This window comes from Streptopelia decaocto, assembly GCF_964273445.1.
Source record: "Streptopelia decaocto genome assembly, chromosome: 12".
Lineage (NCBI taxonomy): Eukaryota > Metazoa > Chordata > Aves > Columbiformes > Columbidae > Streptopelia > Streptopelia decaocto.
This window is the reverse complement of record NC_138667.1, coordinates 1,771,155-1,795,893: the sequence shown is the minus strand read 5'-3', so window position 1 is coordinate 1,795,893 and position 24,739 is coordinate 1,771,155. Positions and strand designations below refer to the sequence as shown.

The following is a 24,739-nucleotide window of genomic DNA, read 5'->3' as shown; positions in this document are numbered from 1 at the left end:
CAAATGGAAACCTCCTGTGGGAAAAGTCTGTTTTCTGGGGAGTGTGTTTTTTTGTGGAAAAGCTAAAATCACAAAGAAAACTCATGGGGAAAAACTGTTTACTTGCTGGATCTGGGCACCACAGTGTAAAAGAGATATAAAGCTACTGGAGAGTGTCCGGAAGAGGCTACGGGGTCAGGGAAGGGTTTGAAGGGGAAGCCGTGTGAGGAGCGGCTGGAGTCACTGGGGTTGTTCAGCCTGGAGGAAACTGAGGGGAGAGCTCATGGTGGTCACAGCTTCCTCACAAGGGGACAGGAGGGACCGACACCGAGCTCTCTGATCAGTGACAGAACCCAGGGGATGGCAGGAGATGTGCTGGGGAGGGTCAGTTGGACATGAGCAAAAGGTTCTTCACCCAGAGGTGCTGGACACTGAACAGGCTCCCCAGGGAGGTGTCACGGCCCCAACCTGACAGTGTTCGAGAAGAGACTGGACACCGTCCTCAGACACACGGGGTGACCTGTGGGGTGTCCTGTGCAGGGACAGGAGTGGGACTCCATGATCCTTGTGGGTCCCTTCCAGCTCAGGACATCCTGTGATTCATTCTGTGATCTACTGACTTGATGGTGATCAGAAGTTTTATTGGATTTGCCAAGTTGGTGCTTATGATTTTGATGCTGTTATTCATGAGGGTGTTATTCCTTTGAATCAAAAGCATGGTTAAATATAATAAACGAAAGATACAGATAACAGGGGAGGAGATTGTCGTGGTTCAGTGTTTCCTGCTTCCCCGTACAGAGGCACTTTGTGCTGGTTGCCATGGGTGTTTCTGAAGGGTGCGTTGCAACCACGGCTCCTCCTGAGTGCACCCAGGATGCGAATCCAAAACCTCTTGGTGCTTATTCAGCGTGTGTTTCCTGGCAGCTCCCCCACCCTGGGAGCCCAGGGCTACCTGGGAAGGCAGAGAAACAAAGACGGACTTAGTGCATGGCGAGGGTTAATCTTCTTTGTGCTGCTCCTTTTCACGGTGGGCTTTGGAGAAGCCATTGGTGTGTCTGCCCTGGGCTGGCTCCTGTCCCCACCGGGTGGGAGATGCTCATTCCCAGCCAGCAGGTGGCTGGGAGAGCACTGGGCTGCAGGAGCATCATGGCTCTGGTGCAGGGAATAGCTGGGGAGCAGGGCCTGGGCACTATTTGTTCAGCCAAGATAAAGGACTTTACACTTCTCTCTCTCCCTCTAAGGTGGATTATTATATATTTTTTTAATGTTCACCATCATTCACTAAATAGGGACTTTTATAAGAACACATATGTAATTTCTTTCATTAGCAATGTATGTGCAGACACAAAGTTTTGGGTAGTCACCAATCACACCACTTACTGCTTATTGTAATGTCCCAGCACTTTCCCTCCCCTCTCACCATCCCAAAGCAATTAGCAGGAAATTCAGCTGCTGCCTGAATGGACAAATTTTCAGCAATCTTCCTTAATTCTTTATTTACTGTAAAATAAGCAGGAAAAAAAGGCGAAATCTATTCCTCTTCCAAGGATGGATTAGTTTTCATCACATCTCAGACTCTCTCTCCCTGCCCCTTCCCCAGCTCTATTCCGATTTCCGATGAGCTGTGATGAAAAGCAGGCAGGAAAACATCTGATTGCTGCCCATGAATTCCTCGAGTGAACACGTTTCGGAGGTAACGAGCGTGACAAAATCAGCGCTATTCTCAACCAACACTTGGAGCTGACGCTGTCCCTTCTGCATTAGACGGTGACTGGTACTGACTGACTGAAACTTCCGGATCGTTCATAGCAGGACCTGGTGTAATTTCCTACCATGAAAAGCAAAATTAAATGCCCAATGCTTATAATAATGCAGGTTTTTAGCAATGGGGATGAGGCAAGGTGAAGCCAAGGCGGTGGGTGTCACATTTGCTCGGCACTCGTGTCCATCACTTGATGTGTGTGACGCCGGGCTCCCCATTTGCGGGGTCTGGCTGGAGCAGCTGGTGTCACTGGGGACTGTTTACATGAGGCTCAATGGGAAATCAGTTCTGTAAACACTGCCGAAGGAGTGGATATTATTTATTTAGTGTGATAATGCAACAGCAGTGCGTTAGTCAAACAGTAATTAGCAACAGGTCATGCTGTAATTAGGGAGTCAGTTGCAGCTGGCTGCCTCTTAGTGCCACCAGTAAGTCAGCAAGTATCGGGGGTGCTTAGGGGATTAGTTTGGGAAAGCAAGTGCTTTCAGGCACAGTTAGGACTGTTGGTGAACATGTAGATGTTTTTCTTTGCCTCCCTTTATCCTATCAATTATCACAACACAAGGCTCTGAAGTGGCACTTGCCTCTCTTCTAGTTGCATGAAATCTTGAACAAAAGCTCCAAACAGCTCTCTTGAGTGATTTAATCTCATCTGACAGAGCTTGAAGTCTCAGGGAGTACAAAGGAGTAATTCTTTTCTCTCCTCTTACAAAGGGGAGAGACCTGTTCTTCAAGCACAGGTCTGTATTTTACATATGTATTTTTTTCTTTTCCCTTCTTTTTTAAAAATCAACTTTCCACAGTTCTATTGTCTGAACATCAGAAGTTTCTCTTGCTTAGACAGGCAGTGAGATTTTGGCAATTCATATGTGAAAGGAAAGAAAATACCTCAATCAGTTCAACTGCATTCATGGTTTTTTTGCTGAATCTTCCTTCCACTGACTGATTTGCTGTGTTCAAAGAATGAAGGACTGAAATCAGTGACTAGAGATGGCAAATAACTACCAGGTAAATGCCACACACATCAGTCTGGATACATGACTCAATCTTCACACCCTTGGATGCTCCTGCAGTGCCTTTGCATTGCAGTTTCATTTTGGCTTTCCCCTCCGTCAGCCAGGCTGTGGGAGCGGCTCCCATTTCTGCTCTCCCTTCATCAGATGGGCTCACAGATTTTGCCGTGCAGAGATTTGCCTCCTGATCGGAGTGTGTTGGTCGAGCTGCGCTGCTTGGCTGCAGCAGTTGTCATCAGTGCAAGTCAAATATGTGCATCTTCTCACTTGTCTGAATTTGCCTGGTGTCAACTTTCAGCCTCCAGAACATCATCTGCCATCAGGATTCTCCCATCACCAGTGTCCTGTTTGTCCAGTACCTGCTTGCAGGACACACTCAAGTCCTTCTTCATCTCTCTTGGAATAAACTAAATAGATTGCTCGCTAGAAATATCCTATGGTAAAAACATCTCTTCCAGTTCTTTCCTAAGGCTCATGGCGTTTCTCCTATGCATTTCCAGCTATCCAGCATCTTTCTTACATATCAGCATGGAATAAGGCACTATAGCAGTCCCATAACTGCTTTCTCATTTCAAGATCCTCCTGACAATTACATGACTGAGGACAAATGGCAGTAGGCGCTTGCATTGAGCCGCTGGTGAGCAGGCACCTCGTGTCCTTTTCAAAGTCATCTCTTTCCAAGGCCAAATTGCCCCTGTCCTGTAAATACTGCCTTTATTTTGGCTTCCAAATATGTTGCCTCACCTGGGCTATTGGATGCGGGCAGTGCAGATTGCTCGGTGTCAGCGTGCTGCCCCCTGAGCTAGATCAGCCCCCCTGATCTTGGTCACCAGCAAGCTCTGAGAGATGATTTAAAGAGGTTTTTTCTTGACCAGGTGAAAAACTGAATAGCAGAAGCCCCAGTAACAGATTCCCAAGCGACGATGATAAACCCAGGATTGTTAGGCAGCGTTTCCATGTTTGCATATACATGTGAGGCCTCTGGCTGTGCTACGCTTAACTCTGCTCAAGAGTCCTGTACAGAGTCGGTGTTATCTTTGCTTCTTTATCAAAACCTCATGTAATACCAATCAAATGCTTTTCTGAAGTAAGATAACACAGCAGTTTATTTCAGCAGTATTGCTGTTGATTACCGCAGAAAATGTCAAGATGGCACACTGATCCACACTGATTTGCCAAGTTCTATTCCCTGCCTTTAATTCTCGATGAACTGTATTCTTTATGAGGCATTTTATTATTGCGCTGGAGAGCAGTTTTGCATTGATAGGCTTATAATTACCTAGATTATCCACTTTATTCTTTCAAAATATTTGTACATTTTTTCCTTAACTCTGATCGTCCAAGTTCACTGGAAATCAAGAGCAACCATGTGTAAAGTTCCTTACCCAGCTCCCTAAAAAAGTATTTTTAAAGAAAAAGATGCCATTGTCTGGACTTGCTAATTTTGAAGCGTGTAACATTAACAACTGCTGTTTAACATTTTGTTTAATATCCGTGGGGATGGAAAAGTTCATCCCCACATAATACGGCTCCCAGAAATAGAACAGAAGTATTTATGGGTGGTGTCTGCTTTTCCTGAATCATGGTCAACAGCGCTTCCATTCTCCAGCTGATCAGCTTAACTTTTAATATTTATTTTCTTTGCAATATGCTCAAAATCAACCTGTTTTGCAGCCCACAGATTTGTCTGCAACTGTTACTGTTCGCAGACTGTTTCCAAGCCTTTGCTGTGTACCCACAGCTACCAGCATCCCCTTCCTTCTCGTTGCAGCATCTTGGAAACCACTCCCCAGCTCTGACATCCCACCCGTGTCCGGCTCCGGGGATGCTGGGTTGAGGATCCTCTGCTGCGGGACTGACCTGGTGGTTATCGCTCTCTTCTGGTTACAACTTTCCTGTTTTCAGCTGTGTTAAAAGCATTAGATGTTGTCTGAACTCTTTAATGCACATTTGTTTCTTTGTGTATTCCTGCTTTGGCTTTTTCTTTTCTGTTTGCTCCTCAGAAACATAAAGAGCTGCCGCGATCACGTTTCTTACTCCAGTGAACATTTCCTCTCTGTGTAGCTCCGTGATGTCCCATGCAGAAGCCTTGGCCCAATGCAGTCGTGCTCATCTTCTACATGGTGCAGCAGGATGAGAGAATAACCCACAGCTGGTCCAGGGTAACTGGTGCTTCATCACATCTCATCCTCAGTGGGATGCACATCCCAGAGTCCCTCCTGTATCACGAGGAGTGAGGCCTGAATCCCTCTGCATTCAAGTCCTGCCATATTTTCAGTTCCTTCCTCCCTTTGGGGGTGTCCAGGTTCCCTGCAGAGCTGAAGTGAGTTGATTGGGAAGCCTGTGCTTCACTAGCAACGCAAAGGGGGACATGGTTACCACACACCCCCATCCTAGAAAGCCTGACAGAAACCAGCCTGAGGATATTATTCAGGGAGCAGCAGCCTGAAATGAGCAGAATTTGAAAAATGCACTTGTTCAAAGTGTGTGTGCGGTAGAAATAACTGTTCTCTGTGAAACAACTGAACATGAGCTGCGTGGCATCTCACAGTTGCCAGGTGTCTGGTGCCAGACACAATTAGCATCGGGACAGCTTTTTTTACCTGGAAAATCTGGCTGATGAGAACTCACAGCCCACCTAAAGCATGTCCTGTCATTCTTTCTTTGGAAATAACCATTTGAAAGCAGTTTGCCCTGTGAGCTCACTTATCCCCCTTCCCATCAGGGGTGCCGTAAGCCTCACAGCTTTAGCCCACCAAAGAGCAACCTCCAGGTCTTGTAGCTCTGAGCTTATTTTGATTTCTGTACTTCTAATGACCTGAAAAGGACTGAGTAATTTGGTAATCAATTTGAAAGAAGCTGAAAACACCAGCAGCATCTTGGGAGGTGCTGAGCTCAGCTGAGTTCACTAGGAGAAGATGCTTTCTAACCAGGGGCACACCAGCTCAGCCCATGGCCCCAGGCTGCCCGTTATAGCCCAGCAGGGCTGAGCCTGGCTTAACAAATCGCTGCTCTGCAATGGGACCACGTCTTGGTTCTAGTTGGGTTGACGAGCCCGCAGTGCCCACAGCTGGGGCCGGGCTCGGGTGAGTCCCCACACCCTGAGTTACCATCCCAGGCAGGAGCTGAGTCCACAGGGGTGGTTTTAACTGCTTTCTCTCACCAAAAAGTGAGAGAAAGTGGTTGTTCCACTCTGCCCACCACCACAGAACATCATTGCTTCATTGCTGCAGGATGTAAGTACCCACAGCCAGCTCAAAGTAGTTCTGTTACTGCTATGAAATACTTGGGGCAAACTCTTCTGCAGGTAACATCAGAGCCTGTGTGCTGAGAATGTGTTACAGCACGTTCCCTCTTGCATCATCTCTGTCTTTTTTAAAAGTAATTAATTAATTAACCTTTTGACTTTCCCTGATGGTATCAGCTTCTTAACCAGCAAAGATGGTGGCTGTGCACTTCATGTATTTTGTGCAGATCTGGAGACCCGCATGGTCTCTTGGGGGCTTGAATCATTTTAGCTTGCTGCTCAACTAATTTGTTGAAGTGAGCCGGTGGCAGATCAGGTTTAAGATGAGCATACTCAGCCCGTTTTCTCTCCAGAGGCTGTCATCCTTTAATGGAGTGTGAAGCAATGGCAGCACAAGCGTGAGTCAGTTGGGTTGGTCACATATCTCTGCAGCTCAGGGATCTGGGGGGTTTGTCTCTGCCTCATTTTCTAAGATGTCCTGTGGACTCATGGCGTTTCCACCTCCTGGCTCCGCTCTGCCGGTGCCAACCACGAAAGCTGATGCCAAAGTGTGAATGTGATGCAGTGAGTTAAACCGTGTGGGATCAGGGCCCTTGCTCAGACAGACGTGTCTGTTGGCAACAGCTTCACACTGTATTAGTGTATTTGTCTTAACCCCCCAGGTGTAGAGAGTTTGGGGTTGGTTGTTTTCCAGCAGGGGTGGAGCAGGTCTGTTGGCCCCTTGGGCAGGAGTGGTGAGGTCTGTGCCTGTTGGCTTTCACACCAGCGGTTGGAATTTCCATCTGAGCCTCTGTGAGATGTTCTCTGCCGCAAAGGTATTCAGACAGGTGCACCCCAAAACTTCCCATCAATAATCCGTTTGGTCAGAGAGAAGTAACAAGGAATATTTAATGTCTGAGATCTGAAGCTTCACTTAAACCGTTTGCACAGCTGAAGTCACAGAAGATGCAATTCAGCACAACCCTACTGATTTATTAGTCATAGTTACATAGGGGTAATTACCACAAACAAAGATACCCAGGCCAGGAAAGACTCTTTGTTTCTGCTGAAGTCCAGGGGTTGCAGAACCATAAACACAGAGACTGGCGTGTCTCAGTGCCCGGCTTCAAAGCTGATTATTTCCTGCTTGCATTTCACAGGCTACAAAACCATCTTATAGCAGCAATAAAAATAAAGCAGAGGAATTTTATTCCAACACAATAAAGTTATAGTCGTGCGTGACCTCCAGATGGGGAGTGGAACGTGTCCGCCACACCGCGAGCCGTGTAGGAAATGGGGCAGGAGCTGCAGACGGCGCACAAGGCGCGTTTCGCCCGGTCCCTCTTGTGCTAGGGATGAATCACGGAGCCTGCAGTGCGGTGGCAGCCTCGGAGGCTCCTCTGCAGAGCACCATGAGGAATCTTTCCTGCTTGCTCGCTCGCTCTGACTCACGGTTGCCCTCCTCGGCCCTGGCGATGCGGTGGCTTTGCAGGCAGCACGGGAATCCAAGCGAGGAGCCTGTGTTTGCAGGTGACAAAGCCTCGCCTGCACAGATGGCAAAGCAAGGGATAACATCGCGTATGTGACTGCGGGCTCTCCTGTGACATTTCGGCACTGGGTGGCAGGGGGAGATGGTTCCTTCCTCTGCCCCTTCCCTCGGCTTCTGACAGCGGCAGCTGCCATGAGCGGAGCCCAGAGCAGCGCAGCAGCCTGTCTCTGTGATAAGGTGAATGCCCACGGTGATGTGCATTTTCCACGGGTGGTTTGCTGTTTGCTTTGGAGCAGGGTAGCTTTTGAAACACAAGGCTGGAGCCTTAGGCTGCTGTAAGCCAGAGGATTGTCACCAAGTGACGGTCACTGCCTGTGATGCTCTCGTTGGTATAATGAACTCTGCCCTTTGACCACCACTTGTCTCTAAAGTTCGTTTTCAGCGGGAGGGCACTATGCTGGCCAGTAATTTATTAGAAGATTGGTAAAAGCAAGGATCTCGGGTGAAGTGTAGAGCTGCTCTCAGCTGCAGCGAGCACCAGGTTGGGAAAGTGTATTTTATAGTGAGGGAAAATTTACAATGGTTTATGGGGAAGTTTTATGACAAATGAGCAAGAAGGAAACGTCATAGCCGTGTTTGAATCAAACACATGTCCTTTGTGGTCAAGGAGCACTACCATTGTGGGTTGTCCTTATAAACACAAACCCAGTTGTGACAGTGTAATGGAAATGAAACCCACCTGTGCTTCCACCCATACTTCTGATGCGCTTAATGAACTCAACCACCCTTCTTGCCTTCATTTGTTCATTGGTATCTCTTACTGTATCTTGGTCATTTAAAGAGACCGGCAGCCTCATGCTGGATATCTTGCTTGGCTTCCTATGCTGAGGGTTTGATATTGCAGGAAAAGACTGGGAGTGTTTTGGTTACCAACCGATGGTAATTGCTAAAGGTGAGAGCGGCAAGTTGTGAAAATTCATAAAACTACTGTCTCAGTAAATAAGCTCTCAGGTTTTATAGCTGCTTTCTCTCCTCTTATACAAACGTAGCACGGTGTACACAAGGATCTTGTGCAGATGCCTCTGCGTTGGAACAAAGTCACCCGTGAACAGCCCATAGAAACTTTACTGCTGTAAATATTTGGTCCAAGAGAACAGGTAGGCACAGCTGCTTCCATGTGCCCTTTCCGAGGGGCCAGCCCTCATATTCTGGTGCCTGTCAGCGAGGTTTTGCCACTCAGACGTGGAATTTAAACGTTCATTGTGGAAAGTGCCGAATGTGTTGGTGTCCGGTTGAGAAGGCACAGGGGTGACAAGGAAGCACAGCCGGTCTGTCTGCAGTTCCCTCGGGAACACGAACCTGTTAAACTCAGCCCATGGCATTTGGGTTGTCAAGCCAGAGCCTCTCTCCATGAGTTTTAAGAACCATTCTGTAAAATAACCCTTCAATGAAAGGACATTTCTTCTCTCTTTTTCTATTTAAAGCTGGACTCCTGTTTCAGATGATGTGTCATGTCTATCTTTTTACTTTTCCCCATTTAAGCAAAGTGCTGTATTTTAACCTGCTGGAGTGACATTTGATTAAAATCAGCCTGGCAGTCTGTCTGTGCTGACAACCGAGGGGCCACTTATCATCTTTGTCCTTGGTGGGAAGGAACGAGACAGCAGTGACAGAGAGGGCAAGAAGAGCTGGCGGAGGGGGCAAAGCCTTTATCACAAATGGGTGGTGGAAATGGAATTATTTTATCTGGGAGTGAAGAACTTGGGTCACTCTGGTATTTCCTGCTCCTCAAGTGCTTTCCTGGGCAGGAGTTTAGGTTTTTGGGCTGCTCTGCAGTGATGAGCAAGGAATGATCTTGGGGTGGAGGTGACGGCCACTGCAGAGCATCACTTCATTGTGGCCTGGGAAGATCTTGTCCAGTTGGCCTCTGCTAACAACTTATTTTTCTCTCATAATGATGAAGACTATGACAAAAATCACAACCCAAAGTGTGAAATGTGGTGGGAATTGAGCAACAGCTTTTTTTATTCAATCAGAGCTCTCATTTGGCAGATGTTCACTACAGAAGGTGAGGAGCCTCTTGAAATCACAGTTTCAGGTAGTAGTAGTCTTTATGTTAGAGTTCTTTCTCTGGCCTCAATCAGGAATCACTAATACTGGCTGAAAGTTAAATGACTCCCTGTACTTCCAATAACTTACACTCTAAACATGAGGACAGCAATTTATATGGGGTGGCTAAACAAGCTTTCCAAACATCGATGAGATTCTTTTTATCAGTCCACCGCTCTTTGTTACCCAATAACAGTGGACGTTGACAGGACACCTACACTGAAGCCAGAGGCTGCATCAGGTCGTCGTCACTGCACAGCACCCTCTGCTCTAAAAAGGTGAAGCCTGCACAGGATGGGAAAAGGCTGGGTTTTACCTTATATTTGTAAAGACAAGAGTGAAGTCCGAGAACTGCAGTGATCAGTCCAATTCTTCTCGGAGAGTGTGAGGGACTCAGAAACTGCATATAGTGGTTTTTTGTTGTTGCGTGTGTTTGTTTGTTGGTTTGTTTTTTTTATGTCCGGCTTCCTCCTCTGTGGTTCAGTAGAGCAGAAAGAACAGTATGGTGTTTGTCTGTAGGTAAAATGAAATGGGCTTTTCTGACTGCTCAGGCCACCCTAGGCACGGCTTAATTTAAGGTGTCACAAATGATGAAGCAGCACAATCCAGCACTGCAGGAAATGGGGGTGTAGGTTTTTCAGGAGAATGACTCAACTCTTCTGTTGCCAGCAGCTCGGCAGTGGCAGAGAGTGGAACTAGATGGGGCTTGAGTGGGATGGAAAGCAAATGGATGGAGAATGTGTCAGTGTCTCAGTTAACCACTGCCTTGCAAGGAGAACGTCTTACAGGCTGACGTGGCTGTGGCTGTCGTCTGGTGGGACGTTTTAATCTGCACGGGGTAGACCAAGACCACCAGGTAAAGCAGGTGAGTTTGTGGTCATGTAAGAGACAGGATTAACTGTTGGCCACCAGTTAACTCCTTGTGGTCTCTGAGAAGTGAATTCTGTGTTAATACCTTAAAGCCACTGAGTAAAGTTTCCCCAAGCTCGGTTGGGACGATACATCAGTTTGTCCTTCTCCTCATTGGGTTTTCCCATTCCTACCCCGCACCACGTGGAGGTGAGGAGGAGGAGGGCAGAGGTGGGGAGCTGCTGGGGTGCTCGGTGGGGTGTGGGGTGGAGGAGCGAGGCACAAGCGCGCAGCTCGTCCCATCCTGACGGCTTCTGATCCCCCGGGTTCCCTCAGCCCCTTGCTGAGGCTGGTGCTGGGTTGTCGTTCCCCAGTCGGAGCCAGTCTCCTGTGCCGGGGTGGCTGGACTGGTCACACACAGGTGGTGTGTCTGTCTTGCTCTTTTTTGGTGGCAGTGGTTAGTGGAGAATACATCAAGAAGTGGAGCTCTTGCCTCGCAAGGGAAGTCTATGGAGCTGTCGTGTCAAACCTGCTGGAGGTGCTTTGCCTGTTATTTTTTTCTATTTAAAATGTGTTGTGCTTTGCTGAAGTGAAAACACTGCAAAGAGTGCTGACTTCTGTTACATTTCTCTGGGCGAATGCTTCTTTGTGAAGGTCCTTTGTTTTTTCTTAAGGGTTCTATGTTTGATTTTTTTCTTTTTAATACAGAAAGTTTCAGTTATTGCAGGGGTCTCTGTGGTGGCATGATGGTCCATATGTTGTGTAACATCATTGCATGTTAAAATCACAAAACTTTGCAGAAAAAAATAAAGCAAACAAGACAACCCCAAACTGGAATTTTGACATACAAAATCACTGAAACGTTGTCTTCCATTTTACAAAGTTATCAAAATTGGGTTTATGCTGGCACCTGAAAGAGTGCAATCATTTCACTTCTCTTAACTGCCTGAATTTGGCCCCTCATGGTAACCGAAGTCCTCAGGTCGATTACTGTGGAGAGTTTTAATTGCCGTCCCTGATACACACGCACAATGTCAGAGAAGCCCTTTTGTGCGGAAGGGAAGGTACACGTGTGATGGGCCGGGTCAAACAAGGGCTGAGTGAGGAGGTCAGTGTTATCTTTCTGAGGCAGAAAACAGCTTCCTAATTGAGTATGAGGAATCATTTTAATAACAAAGAATAGCAGCGGGCCCTCTGCGTGAGCCAGATACATTTACAGAATAACTCGTGGAGGTTTTTTTATTACATGGTATTGACGTCATTCTTCTTTCTTTGTTGGGACTTCAATGACTACCCGTCCGACCACCGCGGTGTCATGGGGAGAGCCAAAAGGGAAGCGAGATCCAATTTGAAAATCCATTATGGAAAAGCTGCCAAAAGCTAAATAATTACAGCGGTTTAGTGTCCTTTCATTATGCGCTTTGTCATATGGGGAAAAATGAAAGTACTAACAGCCCTCAAAGCACCGCGGGTCTCCTGTGCGGCGCTGGGAGATCTCCCATCCTGGGGGCTGTGGAGTGTGATGCTTTCAATGCGTTGCCCGTTCAGGCTCCAATGTTGCTTGTGTTTGTATTTGTGGGGAAAAAGATGACGTGATTGTGGGTGGAAAAACGTGTTCTCAGGGCAGGAAGTGTAAAGAAAAAATAAATCATGTGTGAGCTGCAATATAAGAAATGTGGTTGCTGACTGTCACGCGGTGCACGGGAGGTGTAGCTCTTGGTTGTGTACAAACTTCCTAGTTTTATCAAAAATCTTAATTTTTCCCTATTTTGTACCAAAAATGTAATTTCTAGTGTATAAATAAACACAAAGCAAGTGAAGAAAATAACGGAAACAAGAAAGTTTTCCTGTGTTTTGAAGTGTGTCGCACGTGCTGTGACTGAAGGAACAGTAATGCTGGTGCTTAAACAGAAGAGCACATGTTGATGATTAGGCAAGACAACAGTTGTGATTACACTGAAGTGGTGGGTTTTGCTTGATTTAGAAAGTACAAGGGAGTACAGGGGACTGGGATAGTGCAGTTAGGTTACGTTTTCTCTGTCTTTTCTTATTCCAACCCCCTGCTCTTGCCAGCTCCCCCACACACATTTCCCTTGTAATTCAGAACTGTAACAGGCGTGAACCACAGCAAAGCGGTTTCATAACTCCCCGCGAAGCAATAAGCGCTAAATCGTCTCTCCTGCATAGCGAAGGAACAATTTCCCCTGGAGCAGTGTCAACAGAATTTGCCCATATGTGTCATATCTGTCCTATCTCAACACCAAGATCAGTTTAATATCTATAGTTTGTGTTGAGGTGCTGCTTCTGCCCTCAGTCAACCTCTTTGTGCCTCCCTGGTGACCCCAGATGACAACCCGCTTTTGAAGGATTAATTAAGTTAATTTAACCTATATTCCAAACAGATGAATGACATGAAGTAAGGGGTTACTTAAACCTCTTTGGAGATGAAATAATTAGGTTTCTTTTTGTCTGTGTGAGCTCAGAGACTATCGGTTGTACTTTTACATCCCCAAGACCATTTTCCTGGATATTCTCCCTGCACCTTCGACAGGCAGCTGGCCCGGCAGCTTCCGAGGCGTTTTGGTCTATGAAGGACTCCAGAGCAGGAGCACCAGAGCTTTTTTCCCCCAAAAATTAAAGTTGGAGGTCAGATCTTAGGGACATAGAGGTGACTTGTTCAGAAACTCTAAACCTCTCAGCCTTATGTTTGCAAAATACAGCAATAGTCTTTACGTCACCAGGTTCCAGGGTGCCCTTGGAAACACCAGTTGGATGCTTAAGCTGTAAATAGTGACCAAATTCTGAAGGTTTCCACCCTCAGGTAAAAACACCTTTTTGACTTGAGTAAGCTTTGCTTGCAAAATTAAGTATAGTCTCTACCTACTGAAGTGCTAATTCTGGTAAACACTGAGCCAGGCCTGGACGGTGGGTGTTCATTTGCAGTACAAACCTGGCATCATATCTAGGAAGCCTGAATCAGTATTATTACAATCTTTAATTTGATGCCAAGTAACCACAATGATATTATTTGTGTTCGAGTTGTCATTAATAGCAGCGTGGTGGTGGCGTTATCCTTGGTCTAGAGGCACAGCACAGGAGGCAATCAACAATCTGAAGCGCTCAGAAATTGATCCTGGTTTTTTTCCACTGGATTAACAGCAGCAAATACATGAACTCTCTATTGACGTGGTGCATTCATTTCTTCGGAGGCATGATGGAATTTGGGTAGAATTAAAAATCCCATTAATATTTATATCACTTAGCGTTACTGGAAGTAAGTACATTTGTTTTAACTTACGCTGCAAATCATTTAGTTCTTTGTAATTACAGTACTGCTATTCATGAGGCTGCACAATACAGTGTCACAGGAAACCTATTTTAATGTAGTGGTAAGTCAATGTTTTAATTTTGTGTTAAAACAGAAACTAATTTACCAAGCATTCTTGCTTGTGTTTCCCCAGCCACATTTTGCAAACCTTCTTCAGTTGGTCACATTTAAACTGTTCTTTGTAGCTTTGGAAGTTGGAAAGCCTTGGGTCCAGTGCAGCTGACATGTGTGCATGCTGTCGCATTTAATGTGTTGGGGGTTGCTCCTTTACATCCCAGTGCTCAGCTCCTTGGCATCACCAGAATCGCAACATAACGTATTTTCCATAAACTTCATAAGAAGTTGATCTTGGAGGAGAAGTCTTGTGAATGGTGCCTGTATTAGTAACTCATGTTGCTGACGTTTATTTCTAGAAATAAGACTATTTCAGGTGTGAGGGTCTTTGGCAATATATGTAGATGGATCTCTCTGAGTTTTTACCTTGCAGAAGGAGGGGATGGCTTGACCAGGGGTATTTCTGTGTGTGCCCCTTCCACGGCAGCACCTGGAGCTCGCTGGGTACAGCACGGTCTGCCCCTGCACTGCTTTAACGCTCTGCTTTGTGTCTTTTGAAATTAATTTTCTGCTCACTTATTTGTGGTAATTACAGGGAAGGAGCTGCTGCTGTTTGAGGCAGCACTACACACAATGGGATCTTCCAGCAAGTGACACAAGGTGTCTGCAGGTGACACTTACAGTCTTAGATGTGATCTGTGTCCTATGCATGGTCTCGTTACTTCTGCCTATGCAGCTTCTCTCACCCTACGGAAAGGGAACGTTTGTCCAGAGATCTTTTCTGTGTGCCGGGGCAGCCGGTTACTGCCTCGTGCACCCAGAACCATCCTCCGGGAACCTAAATCCCTGAAGTTCCAGGAGAAGTGATGATCATGGAATGGATTAAAGGTTGGTCTTAGATTCCATGTGAAGACCTGGAAGCTCCTAAGAGGAAGAATTTTATTGCTGTTTTGGGTAGAGCCAGTGCCCGGCTGGGACCCCGAGGCGCTCTGGTGGCCCCGGGTGATGCAGGAGTGGGTGAGTACACACCCCCACAAAAGGCTGTCGCTTCAGTGTGATTTTCTCCTCCCAGGCGTGCGTGTGCCTTGGTGAGATACAAATATGTCAGGGTAGATAACAGAAAATTGTGTTATGACAGCTCTGTGCAATGGTATGACATCATTTTGACATGTCTGCAGAACTTCTGTATTCAAGAGAAGCCAGGTGAGAGGGGCAAAATGCAGCATGTGAGTGTCTTCACTGGGGTAAACGTGCACCTGTGAGAGATCCTTTAACTTATAACTGTCCTTTCTGACTCTCTCCCCTGCAGGACGAGGTCTCTTCTATGGACACTGAACTCCCAGTTACCTATGCCTGTTGCCTGTGATGGAAGAACTTGATGTTAATGTGAGGTACGATAAACTACACGGCTCCTCCGCTACCAGCAGCCGTGCGGTGTGTTTGCAGAGCTGCAGGGTGGTGTTTTCTGTTGGCCTGTGGATGAAGGTCTCTGCTCAGGCAGCAATGCCTGGTCTGGGCTTTCCCGGAGTGTCTGTGAGGATGTGGTGTCGCCCTGTTTCTGTAAATGTCGGATGTGGTGTAACTGAGTCAAGGAGTTTCTTGCAGTAGGATGGCCAGGGCCCCATCAAAGACCAGGCACAGGTCCCGCTGTTCCTGCGGAAAGCCTGATCTTAGGGTTTTTGTCTTTTTGGTGCAGTTGTCTGAAAACTTACCACTTCATCTCTGCTGCCTTATTGCTGGGGAAAGCAAAAAAAGTGACATCTCTGAAGTAATGTCAAACTCCTGGGCACACTACTGAGTGATCATTTTGATCCCAGAAGTGTGATGCCAACAGAAACAGTTCAGAAGGGCTGGAGCTGCTGTTTGCAGCTGTCCCCAGGGCTGGCGGCGGCTCTGCCGCTCTCAGGGGTGACCTGCAGGGACCTTCTGCAGGACTAGAACTTGTCGCTTTTGTTTCTTGGGCTTTTTGACACGGGCCACATTGCCAGTGATGCCGAACCCACCAAACCCACTCACACAGGGACATCAGACTGCCCACCAAACCCATGTTGCTGGCGCAGACACGGGAGGAAGCAACATTCCAGTTGCGATGACACCTGTATGTTTCCTCAAAGAGTTTTAAAATCCACCCAGGGAATAGCTTTTTGATGTCTCAGGGTTTTATTTCCATGAGTAATTCTCCGTCCTTCCACTGCCTGGACACTCAAGTGACAAGTACATGGGGAAATGTCCTGGAGAGAATCGCTCTGGTAGAGACAGATCAAATGGATGTCTTGCAGGAAACCTTTCCCTAAGGAGTTACTGGGCAGAGATCAGGAGGAAATGCAGGACAGAAAAGACGGGCACAGAGTCTTACACCTCAAGGGGATCCTGTTGTGCCACCCTGTCCCGACCGCTTTTTAGCTCTCGGACTTTCAGGTTGGGATGTGTCTGTGTGCGAGACACAACCCGCTCCCTGCAGTGGCATGTACAGGGCTAGAGAAATACAGCTTCAAAGACAATTTTCTCTTCTTAATGAGCCTGCTCGAAGTGCTGCGCTATCAGAGAGAACAGCTCTGGTGCTCATTCACCTACTCAAGTGCCCGAAAAGTCACCAGCGGCTCCAGGTTGCTGCTTTAATGCACACTTAGCAGGTCGCATTTATAACCCGGTAATCAATGCTGAGAGGTAATGTGTTTTGCTTAATGAAATTTGTCTTGCCTTTTTAATAGCAGAAGTGTAGTTAAATGCGTAGGCTACTGCCGTTCTCTCTAAAGGGAATTAAGGTGCTGACACCAGGCAATTTTCCCTACGATCTTTTCATTCGTCTAAAGACACTAGGAAAGAAAATCCTCTGTTTTTCACTATGGTGTAAAATAATCCCCGCTATACATTTCATCATTCATAAAAGGAAAACCTTTCAGTTCCTAAATGCCGAGGGGTGCAGAGAACCTGGCGCAGTGAGTGCCTGAGCCAAGGCACAGGGAGTCTGTACCGGAGGGACGTGTGACATTATATTCACCTTACCCATAGATTTTTTTAGTGATGCGCTATTTGCCATCACTAGAGACAAATGCACGTTTTGAGGTGATCTATTGTAGTTTTGTAAATCACTGTTTGTAGGAAACAATGGATTGTTATCTGTTTCTTCCTACTTTTGAATTTTACTTTAATTCCAATGCCTAACCCTGGTCCAAACAAAAACAGCCCCAGCCAAAACCTCACCCTTTCCCCAACCCCCCAAAACCAAACCCAAATAAAACCGATTTCTGTCAGAATTGGGCTTTTTCTTCCGACTCGTGATGCTTTCCCCTATGTGATGTAGCCTGTGTGCCATGAGAAGTGCTTGGGAGGGATGGGGTTTGGGTGCTGGGGGTGCTGGAGTGTGGGGGGTGTCCTTTGGTCAGCTCGCTGTGGAAAATGCCCCTTGCACAGACCTGGGGAAAAGGCGTTTTGGGAATAGTCCCTTAAGAGCCTCCTCCTGGAGACCAGTGTGGTCTGACCCTGACCCAGCGGGAGGATCTCGGGGCGGGAACTTCTCGTTTGGTGAATTATTTCACCTGACTTCCCCTTTAGATGCCAGAAGAGGGAATGCGAGGTATTCCTGGGGATCTGATGAATGAAAATCCATGGGAATTTGGAAGCGCTCCTGACTCAATCTTGATTCACCGTTCCCCAGCTGTTGATCAAACGCTGTGGTCAGATCTCGGAGTGATTTTATTCCTGTGTTCCTGGGGGCTCTTTCTGAGCTGGACCAAGGCGTCCGTCCCTTCACTTTGTGCCACTGGTTGCGTATACGGACTTTGTGGTGGGAATATGATTTTATTTTGACTCCGCGCTTTTCCAAACCGTGAATTTTTGGGTTTGAGAGCTTTGCTTGTCAGCTACTAGTAGCTGTTTCTCCTTTATGTGCCCTGATTTCAGCTTTTTTGCTGAGGTGTGAGGTATTGAATGTTTTCTTTCGGAGCCAGGGGCTCCCACATGTTGTGTGAAACCCCATGGTGGGCACTGGGATCCGCTGCCCATCCCCGCGGGGCTCTGGATGCCCCAGTGGGGAGTTTGCATGAGAAGGGGAGCAAAGCTCAGGGATACAGAAGGTGCTTTGACACCCAGAACACTGCAGACAGACTCAACTGTACCCATTTTTGTTGCTGTGCAAAGATTTGGCTATGAATTTTGCAAAGGCTGCAGCGTGAGGTTAGAGAGACTTTGCTGGGAATTTTAGGCGGTTTGCTTTGGGACTTGTATTTATCACAGCTAAGGGGCTGGCAGACCTCATTTTTCTCTAATTCCAGAGTAGAAAAATAAATGACCTCGCAAGTATTTCCGATTTATATTTTATAGAGTTTTTTTAATTTCATGTGACTCGGTGATTGTTATTGGGCACATTTATTATAGGCAGTAAGTTAATGATATACTGTCAAGTGGCTTGCAATGAAAACTCGAACCCATGAATCAGTTAGAATGGGGGGCGGGGGGGGAATAGCTGTTCTCTTTATTCTCTTTATTCTCTCTCGAACAACTTTATAGAAATGGGTCACACTGCAAAGGAGCACAGTGGGTGCTCGGTGACCGGGGCTGGTTGCTGCTGATGGCCCTGGCTGGGGGGCAGGAGCCTCCAGAGCCTCCCCTGCCCCCCCAGCACAAACCGCTGCTGCTGAAGGGACCACTTGGGATCTTCTGTTTGGAGCCAGACCTGGCGCAAGGGGTTCAGCCAGCAGACTGCTGCCCTACCTGCGTATGGCAAAGAGCTTGCCCGTGGTTCTTGTCAATTTGTGTAAACCTTCAGAACGTGGTCGCACTTCTCTTTTATAGTTTTGTTGTTGTTTCTGGAGCGTTAGACAGTTTCACTATCATACAAACGCAATGATTTTGACGGCCTCAAACTGGCAAAAGGTTGGATTGCTCTGGGTACAAAAGGAGAATGGGCACAGAGGTGGGTTTGGTGCAGTTTGTTTTATGGGTTTTTTTGTGCCTGGGGTGCGTTTTGGTGCAGGGCAGCAGGAAGGCGAATCACCGGGTCATCCCCACGCGTGGTTTATCGGTTCAGATCACGGAGTGTTTAGCGAGGGGACTTGTGAACAACATTCCTCTGGGAATGTCACAGCTGCAGCTCTGTGCCGGGTGCTCTGCAGTCCACAACGAGGACTGAAGGTTTTGAAGCATGAGTTCAAACCATGCAGCTTCCACACTAAGGTGAGGTGGGGACATTTGTGCAAGGAGACTGGGCTAAATCTAATCCAAAATATCTCCCATGTCATGCATAGAGTGGAGATGGAGGAGCCTCGGTACCAAGTGCTTTGATCTGCTCCCATTGTGCCAAGTTCCCGGCTAAAACAGACACGGTTTGTGTGTACAGAGCTCACCGGGGAGTCCAGGGACTCTTGTTTTTTGTGTGTGGGGAGGTACATAATAACTTTGCCCATGAAAACTGTGAGAGGAGCTTCTGTGTGACACAAACAGCACCTGCAGACCTTGCTGAGCAATCTGGAGAGGCCCAAACAGGGAGGACTCTGCTTCTCTTGGGCACTTACCAGTGTAGGTGGCAAACGTGCCAAGCACAGGGAGTGAGCAACGGCCTTTTGAAAGACTATTAAAGCCTTCTAGACCTTTGGTAGGACTTTCATAATCTCACTGCAGAGCTTTCCCTGTAGCCAGGAATGAAGTGAAGGTTCCTGTTGGCACGGGAGTCCCTCCTTATCTTGCAGCAGCTCAATCTGACTCCTTTACATTGCTGGGAGCACAGGTGACTCAAATCTGTGCCAGTTCTGAATGGCGTGGTCGGCTGTCCTTGTGCATTTTCTCTTCTTGGAGCTCCACCGCTCATCGTTCGTTCATTCATCCCATTGCTGAGGGTGCCGCATGGCAAGCCCAGCGTTTCTAGCCCCTGGGCTGCCTCCGTTTTAGCTGAGCAGGCACCACAGAGGACTATTCATGATGGTTCTGCCACCACCCCACAGCTACCGGCTGCTCAAACGCTGCTTTCAACGGGCTGCTTGGAGCTGCTCTGCTGGCGCAGTGTGAACCCACTGGCTCCAGCGTTTTGGAAGCGCTTTGGGCACACTCAGGCTCTGGTGCGGTTCACAAGCAACAGGTTGGGAAGTTGCCATTTACTAACGAGTGGCAATCCGAACATTTCTCAGAAGCTGCTAACTGCTCTCCACGTGCTGGCTGATGTTTCCACCCTACTGTTGCATGCCAAACATTGCCCACGTAATTGCGTTTCAGGCAGCTTTTTAAATATCTCCGTTCGCGTTTTAACCCAAGAGGCTGCGCTCTGGGCTTTGAGAGCTAAGGCTGTGCTCCGGGTCTCACGCCAAACTCTTTGTGGGTCCTTGGGCAAATTGTCGAGACTGATTGCTTGTCCCCACTGTGACACCCGGAGCTCCTGACAAGCTCCAGCACCAGCAGCCCCTGTTCCCAGGTCTGTATGTGGGAAGGCAGGACTGGAGGAGCAGCTGCCGCTGTTTGCGGAGCGGTGGTTCTGCTGCAGCTCTGCTCCTGCTCTTGGGCAACAGGAGCAACCTCTGCTGTTCCAATGGCACTTCTGAGCATGGTCGGGACTGTTCATGTGCTTCACGCGGCATAAAAGGCTCTTGTTTCCTCAGGTGCTGAGGAGAGGCTGTTAATGCTATTGAGAAATAAGCTTTTGAAAAAAAAAGTCACGGGAACGTTCAGTGCGAGTCAATGGCTTTTATATAAGCCTTTTTATCGTAGCTGTTGGAAGGCAGACTCCCTTTGCTAAATCAGCTATGGAGAAACAATGCGTTATTTGAGTTTGTCACAACAGTAATTGCGTTTTATTTTTAAACTGAGCCCCCAAAACAGCTGAAGTTCAGATTGATGTTAATTGCCTCCAAACTTGGCTTTATCAGCTTTAGTTTTCTCAGTTTGTTACTGAAGGTATTTTTGTGGCTTGAAGTGCCCTGCAGAACTCGGAGCCCTCCAGCACTGCTGTGCAGGGGTCATTAATCTTGTCTTGGCTGTGAGAAATGAGAAAGCAAGGTGAGGGAACAAGGAGTCAAATTGGTTGAATTAATTGTGCGTGTTTGGAAGCAAAGAAAAATATTCCATTATTTAACCCAGCTGCCGTTCCCTAAGTCCTCATACAGAGGCATAGTGAATGTTATTTCTGATAACGGATCTTCTGGATGATGTGCCCCCTTAAGCCGAGTTTGAGTCCCAGCTTTGGAGCCTGTGCTGGCCCAAGAGGCTCCTTTCTCCATGGACTGGGGACCCCGCACCCAGCAGTGGGACCAAGGGGCCAAGAACCTGTGGGGAACAGGCAGAAAACTGAGCTGCAGGGGCTGCTTGGGCAAGGGGTGGGCTGGAACAAAATAAGCATCTCATTTAATGACCCAAAGTGTGGAAAACAGAAGGGTTTTAGGAAAAAGCTCGTGTGCTCTGAGTGCCCTGCCAGGGGGGTTTTGTGGAAAGCAAAGAGCTTAAGATTCTTCCAGCAGGTTGCAAAGTAAGTGTTTATTCTTATATATACACGAGATCTTTTCTAAACCTCTCCAGCTTCTAAACTTTGAGTCATTAAATCATTGTTTATCTCAGCTTCTTTGGTCACATTTCTCTTTAGGTGAGAAATACCAGGCTAAAATGTAATTTAACAAGCCAGGAGCAGCCTAGAGGATTCTTCTTTTCCTGGTCCCCTTTCTAAGGGAAGAGAAACTCTAATCCTCCTGTAATATCTGCAGCATCTGTCCAGAAAGGTATTTCCTCATGCATTTCTGTGGAGACAGACACAGTGATCAAGAACGTTTTCTACAGAGCCCTGTCCTCTCCGCCTGTGTCCCCACCAGGGACGGTGCAGCGATCAGGGGAGCGCACGGGTGAGAGCCGAGCGTTTCCATCTTCATCCCTTGGGATACAAGCGGGCAAATGTCCTGTTCCGCTCGCTGAGCTGCTGTGGATGAGTGCGCTTTGTCCCAAGAATACTGGCAGGCAGAATAAACAGCGCTAAAAAAGCGCAAAGTAAAACCCTACAGATCCCTTTGAGGCAAAACTTAACAGTATTGGTTTACATCAGCCCTAGATGTGACCGTGTCTAAGCTACGCTGTTGGACAAAATGAACCATTCTGTACGTAGCCATTTGAAAGGCTGCCCCTTGCTGGGTTTATAGGGTTCAGCCTGGGGGTGCTGGGGTGGTCGGGCACAGCAGGGACACCTGGGGATGGTTCCACATCTGGGAGCACTAAAATGCACAGGGGGTTTCTGCATCTGCAGCCACAGACCTTGCAGAGCATCATTTCCCATCTGCCAGCACTGGGTGCAAGAAGAGGGGGGAGGCAAGAGGGCACAGGGCAAGCAAGGCGTGGTGTAGAGGTTCACCTTCATATTTTTGGGCTACCAACCAAAAAAGCCCTGAAATAAAGTTCTCTCTGCCAAATGCTCCCTACAGCCCAGGCACCGCTCAGCAGGAGCGGTTGCTGTTACCAGCCTGGGCACTTTTCATATCGTTCAACTTTTTTCTCAGTTTCTAGGGAAACACTTTATAGCACTATATTTATCAGAACATCTTTCCAAACACCTCCGCCAACACTTAATTAATGGAATTTTTAAGCCTGGCTCCAGCTTCTGCAAATTAATAGTGTGTGCTCCTTTATGGCAGCCGTGGAGCAAGTGAGATGTATGTACTGTGTGAAATAAGGTAGAGATGCAGCAGCAGAGGGGCAGCTCCACCACTTGTCTCCGTGTGCGGGGCCCCCCCAGGGACATAAGGCACTTCTGCGATATTTCACTCTGCTTTTATTAGTGTGCCCTGAGGAATCTGAAAATGCCCTTGACAAAGAGCTGGGCTGTAAAAATTAACTTTTCGGGTGTCTTTCAGCACATCCTTTCTTTAGCTTCAGAGTCTCTGCACAGAGTGCCAGCTGATGAAGATGGTTAAAACAGTCCCAAAGCCTGGGATATCCTGGGGCAGACCCAGCTCTAGGGCTTGGCAAAAATGGGCATTGCCATAGCCAGCAGCAGGTTGCCCTGAGCAGGGAACGCGCTGGACCTTGTTGCCGGTTTTTTCCCGTGACGGCTGCCTGGAGGAGCAGCTTAACCCTTGACTTTACAGGGCTGGCCCTCAGCATTAGGCTGGTGAAATTCAATTTATCTCCACGTTTGGGATTTTTTGAGCCAGCCATGCTCAGAGGTTGTGAGTAAATAGCTGGGAGTGGGTATCAGGGTGTCACGGGGGACGGGATTGCTGCAAAACTGGAGCTGTGTGGGAGGCACGGGGCCAGATGAGCCATGTGAGGGTTAATAGGGCACCGTGAGTCATATTGACAGCGCTGTGTTTCCTTACAGAACAGACGCCATGCTGTGTCTCAGAACCAAAGGGTATGGGCTGTAGGTGGAAATCTAATGGCTTTTCCCCTTCCCTCAGTGAGTTAAAATTCCCCGAGTTGCTGTTGGAGAAGTGCAGGAAGGTGGTCCTGGGATCCTTGTGGACATCTTTCTGGGGATGCTGCCTGGGGAGCAGGGCTGCGGTGCCCAGGGCTGCGGTGCCCAGGGCTGCGGTGCTGGTACCTGCTCCAGATGCTGCAGCGGTGTGCGCCGCTGCGCAACGAGCCGTTCGCTGCTGGGGAAAGAGCGTTTCTGCTCTCTCGGATATGAAAGATGCCGCAGCAAAACATTCTGTGCTGTTTGCTTGGCTGTGTGTCTAGGGTCTACAATCAGTTATTAATAAATGACTGTTGATAGACTATGCCTTGGAGCAGAGTGCATCTGTGGTGCAGATAAGAAATGTGTTTTTCTTCCTACCTGGTTCAGTCTTTCCCGTGTTTATTTTGACCTTATTCTACTGTGTCAGTGAATCATCAGTGATGTGACTCCTTGGTCTGGTAAACAGTCACAGGTCTGAACCTCGGTCGCTGGCTGAACTTACTGTCTTGTCCTGTCTCTTAACTGAGGACTTGCCATCACATGTGCCCTGAGCAGGAGCCTCTGCCTCCCCAAGGGCAGAACATTAGGTAAAAACAGCTATTGTCTGAACAGGAGATGCTCACCCCGCCTCCCCCCCCTCCAAAAAAAGGTGAAAAACCTGGGAAAAAAAAACCAACCAACACACACCAAAAACTTCCCCAACTCGAGGCACTGAAGGTGACACTCTCGGTGACACGCTGTATAACAGAGGTTTTCATTGGAGATCAAAGCTGTAAATGGATTTAGCCAAGTGTCCCTCACCTGAAATACTTATTGAAGTTAGTAACAAGGTTTAAATGGCCAGAACTCTAATCACAAACCAAACTAACTTTGTGTTCTCATCCACAGTTAAAACACACTGTGCCAGCTTTCCAGAGATGTCACTAATTAAGGTTTTCAGTGCTTTGTGATTGGCAGGTGCTGTTCTGTTTCCAACAGCCTTGCAGACCCCTAAGCAGAGACTTTGAGAACCTGGTGACCCCGATGGGCATCCCGGCTGCTCAGCGCTGCCAGTTCCCTGCTCTGACGTGGGGCAAATTACCCACAAAACCATATGGTTGTTACAGTCTGTTGTTTTCCTTTGAGCCTCGTGTTGCTGTGCTTGGTCGGTCCCTTCTCTGGCAGCTGAAAAGGGCGTTGTGCTCGCAGTGATTTTGTAGGTGTATCTAAGGTGCAGGCATCTCACCTCTTTCTTCTTGGCTTGTCTCAAAACGTTACTAGTAGACCCACAAGATCCAGCTGACGTGCCCAGTCTTTCTTCCTCCATAGGCTTTTAAACCCTCAGACTGATGCTGTGTCTCTGCTTTGTCAGATTTCAGCTCTCTAGGCCGTTTCTTGTTTCCAGGTGTGCATGGGCAGTGGGCTCTGGTTTCCAACAGGACTCTCTGTTTCTCTTTCCATTTCAATATGCAGCTTCATGGCTTGTCTTCCGTTCTACAGAACTTATCATCTGATGGTGCTGCCCCTTGAATTGGGACTGCCCTGACCCCCCTGTTTTCCCCTTGAACTGTTCTTCTTGCCTTTCTCTCA

At 47.7% G+C, this 24,739-nt stretch overlaps 1 protein-coding gene across 3 annotated transcripts in view; it reads left to right on the top strand.

The window, feature by feature from the left end:
- Positions 1–24,739, top strand: part of HTR4 (5-hydroxytryptamine receptor 4) — an 81,566-nt gene that overhangs the window by 11,007 nt on the left and 45,820 nt on the right. For 2 of the 3 annotated variants that reach the window (XM_082063414.1, XM_082063412.1), the window contains exon 2: positions 15,119–15,200. In XM_082063414.1, the coding sequence (XP_081919540.1) occupies positions 15,175–15,200 (26 nt within the window). In that variant the 5' untranslated portion in view covers positions 15,119–15,174. Of the gene's footprint in view, positions 1–14,970; positions 15,013–15,118; positions 15,201–24,739 lie in introns of those variants that run through there. The other variant, XM_082063413.1, reaches the window with a different exon arrangement.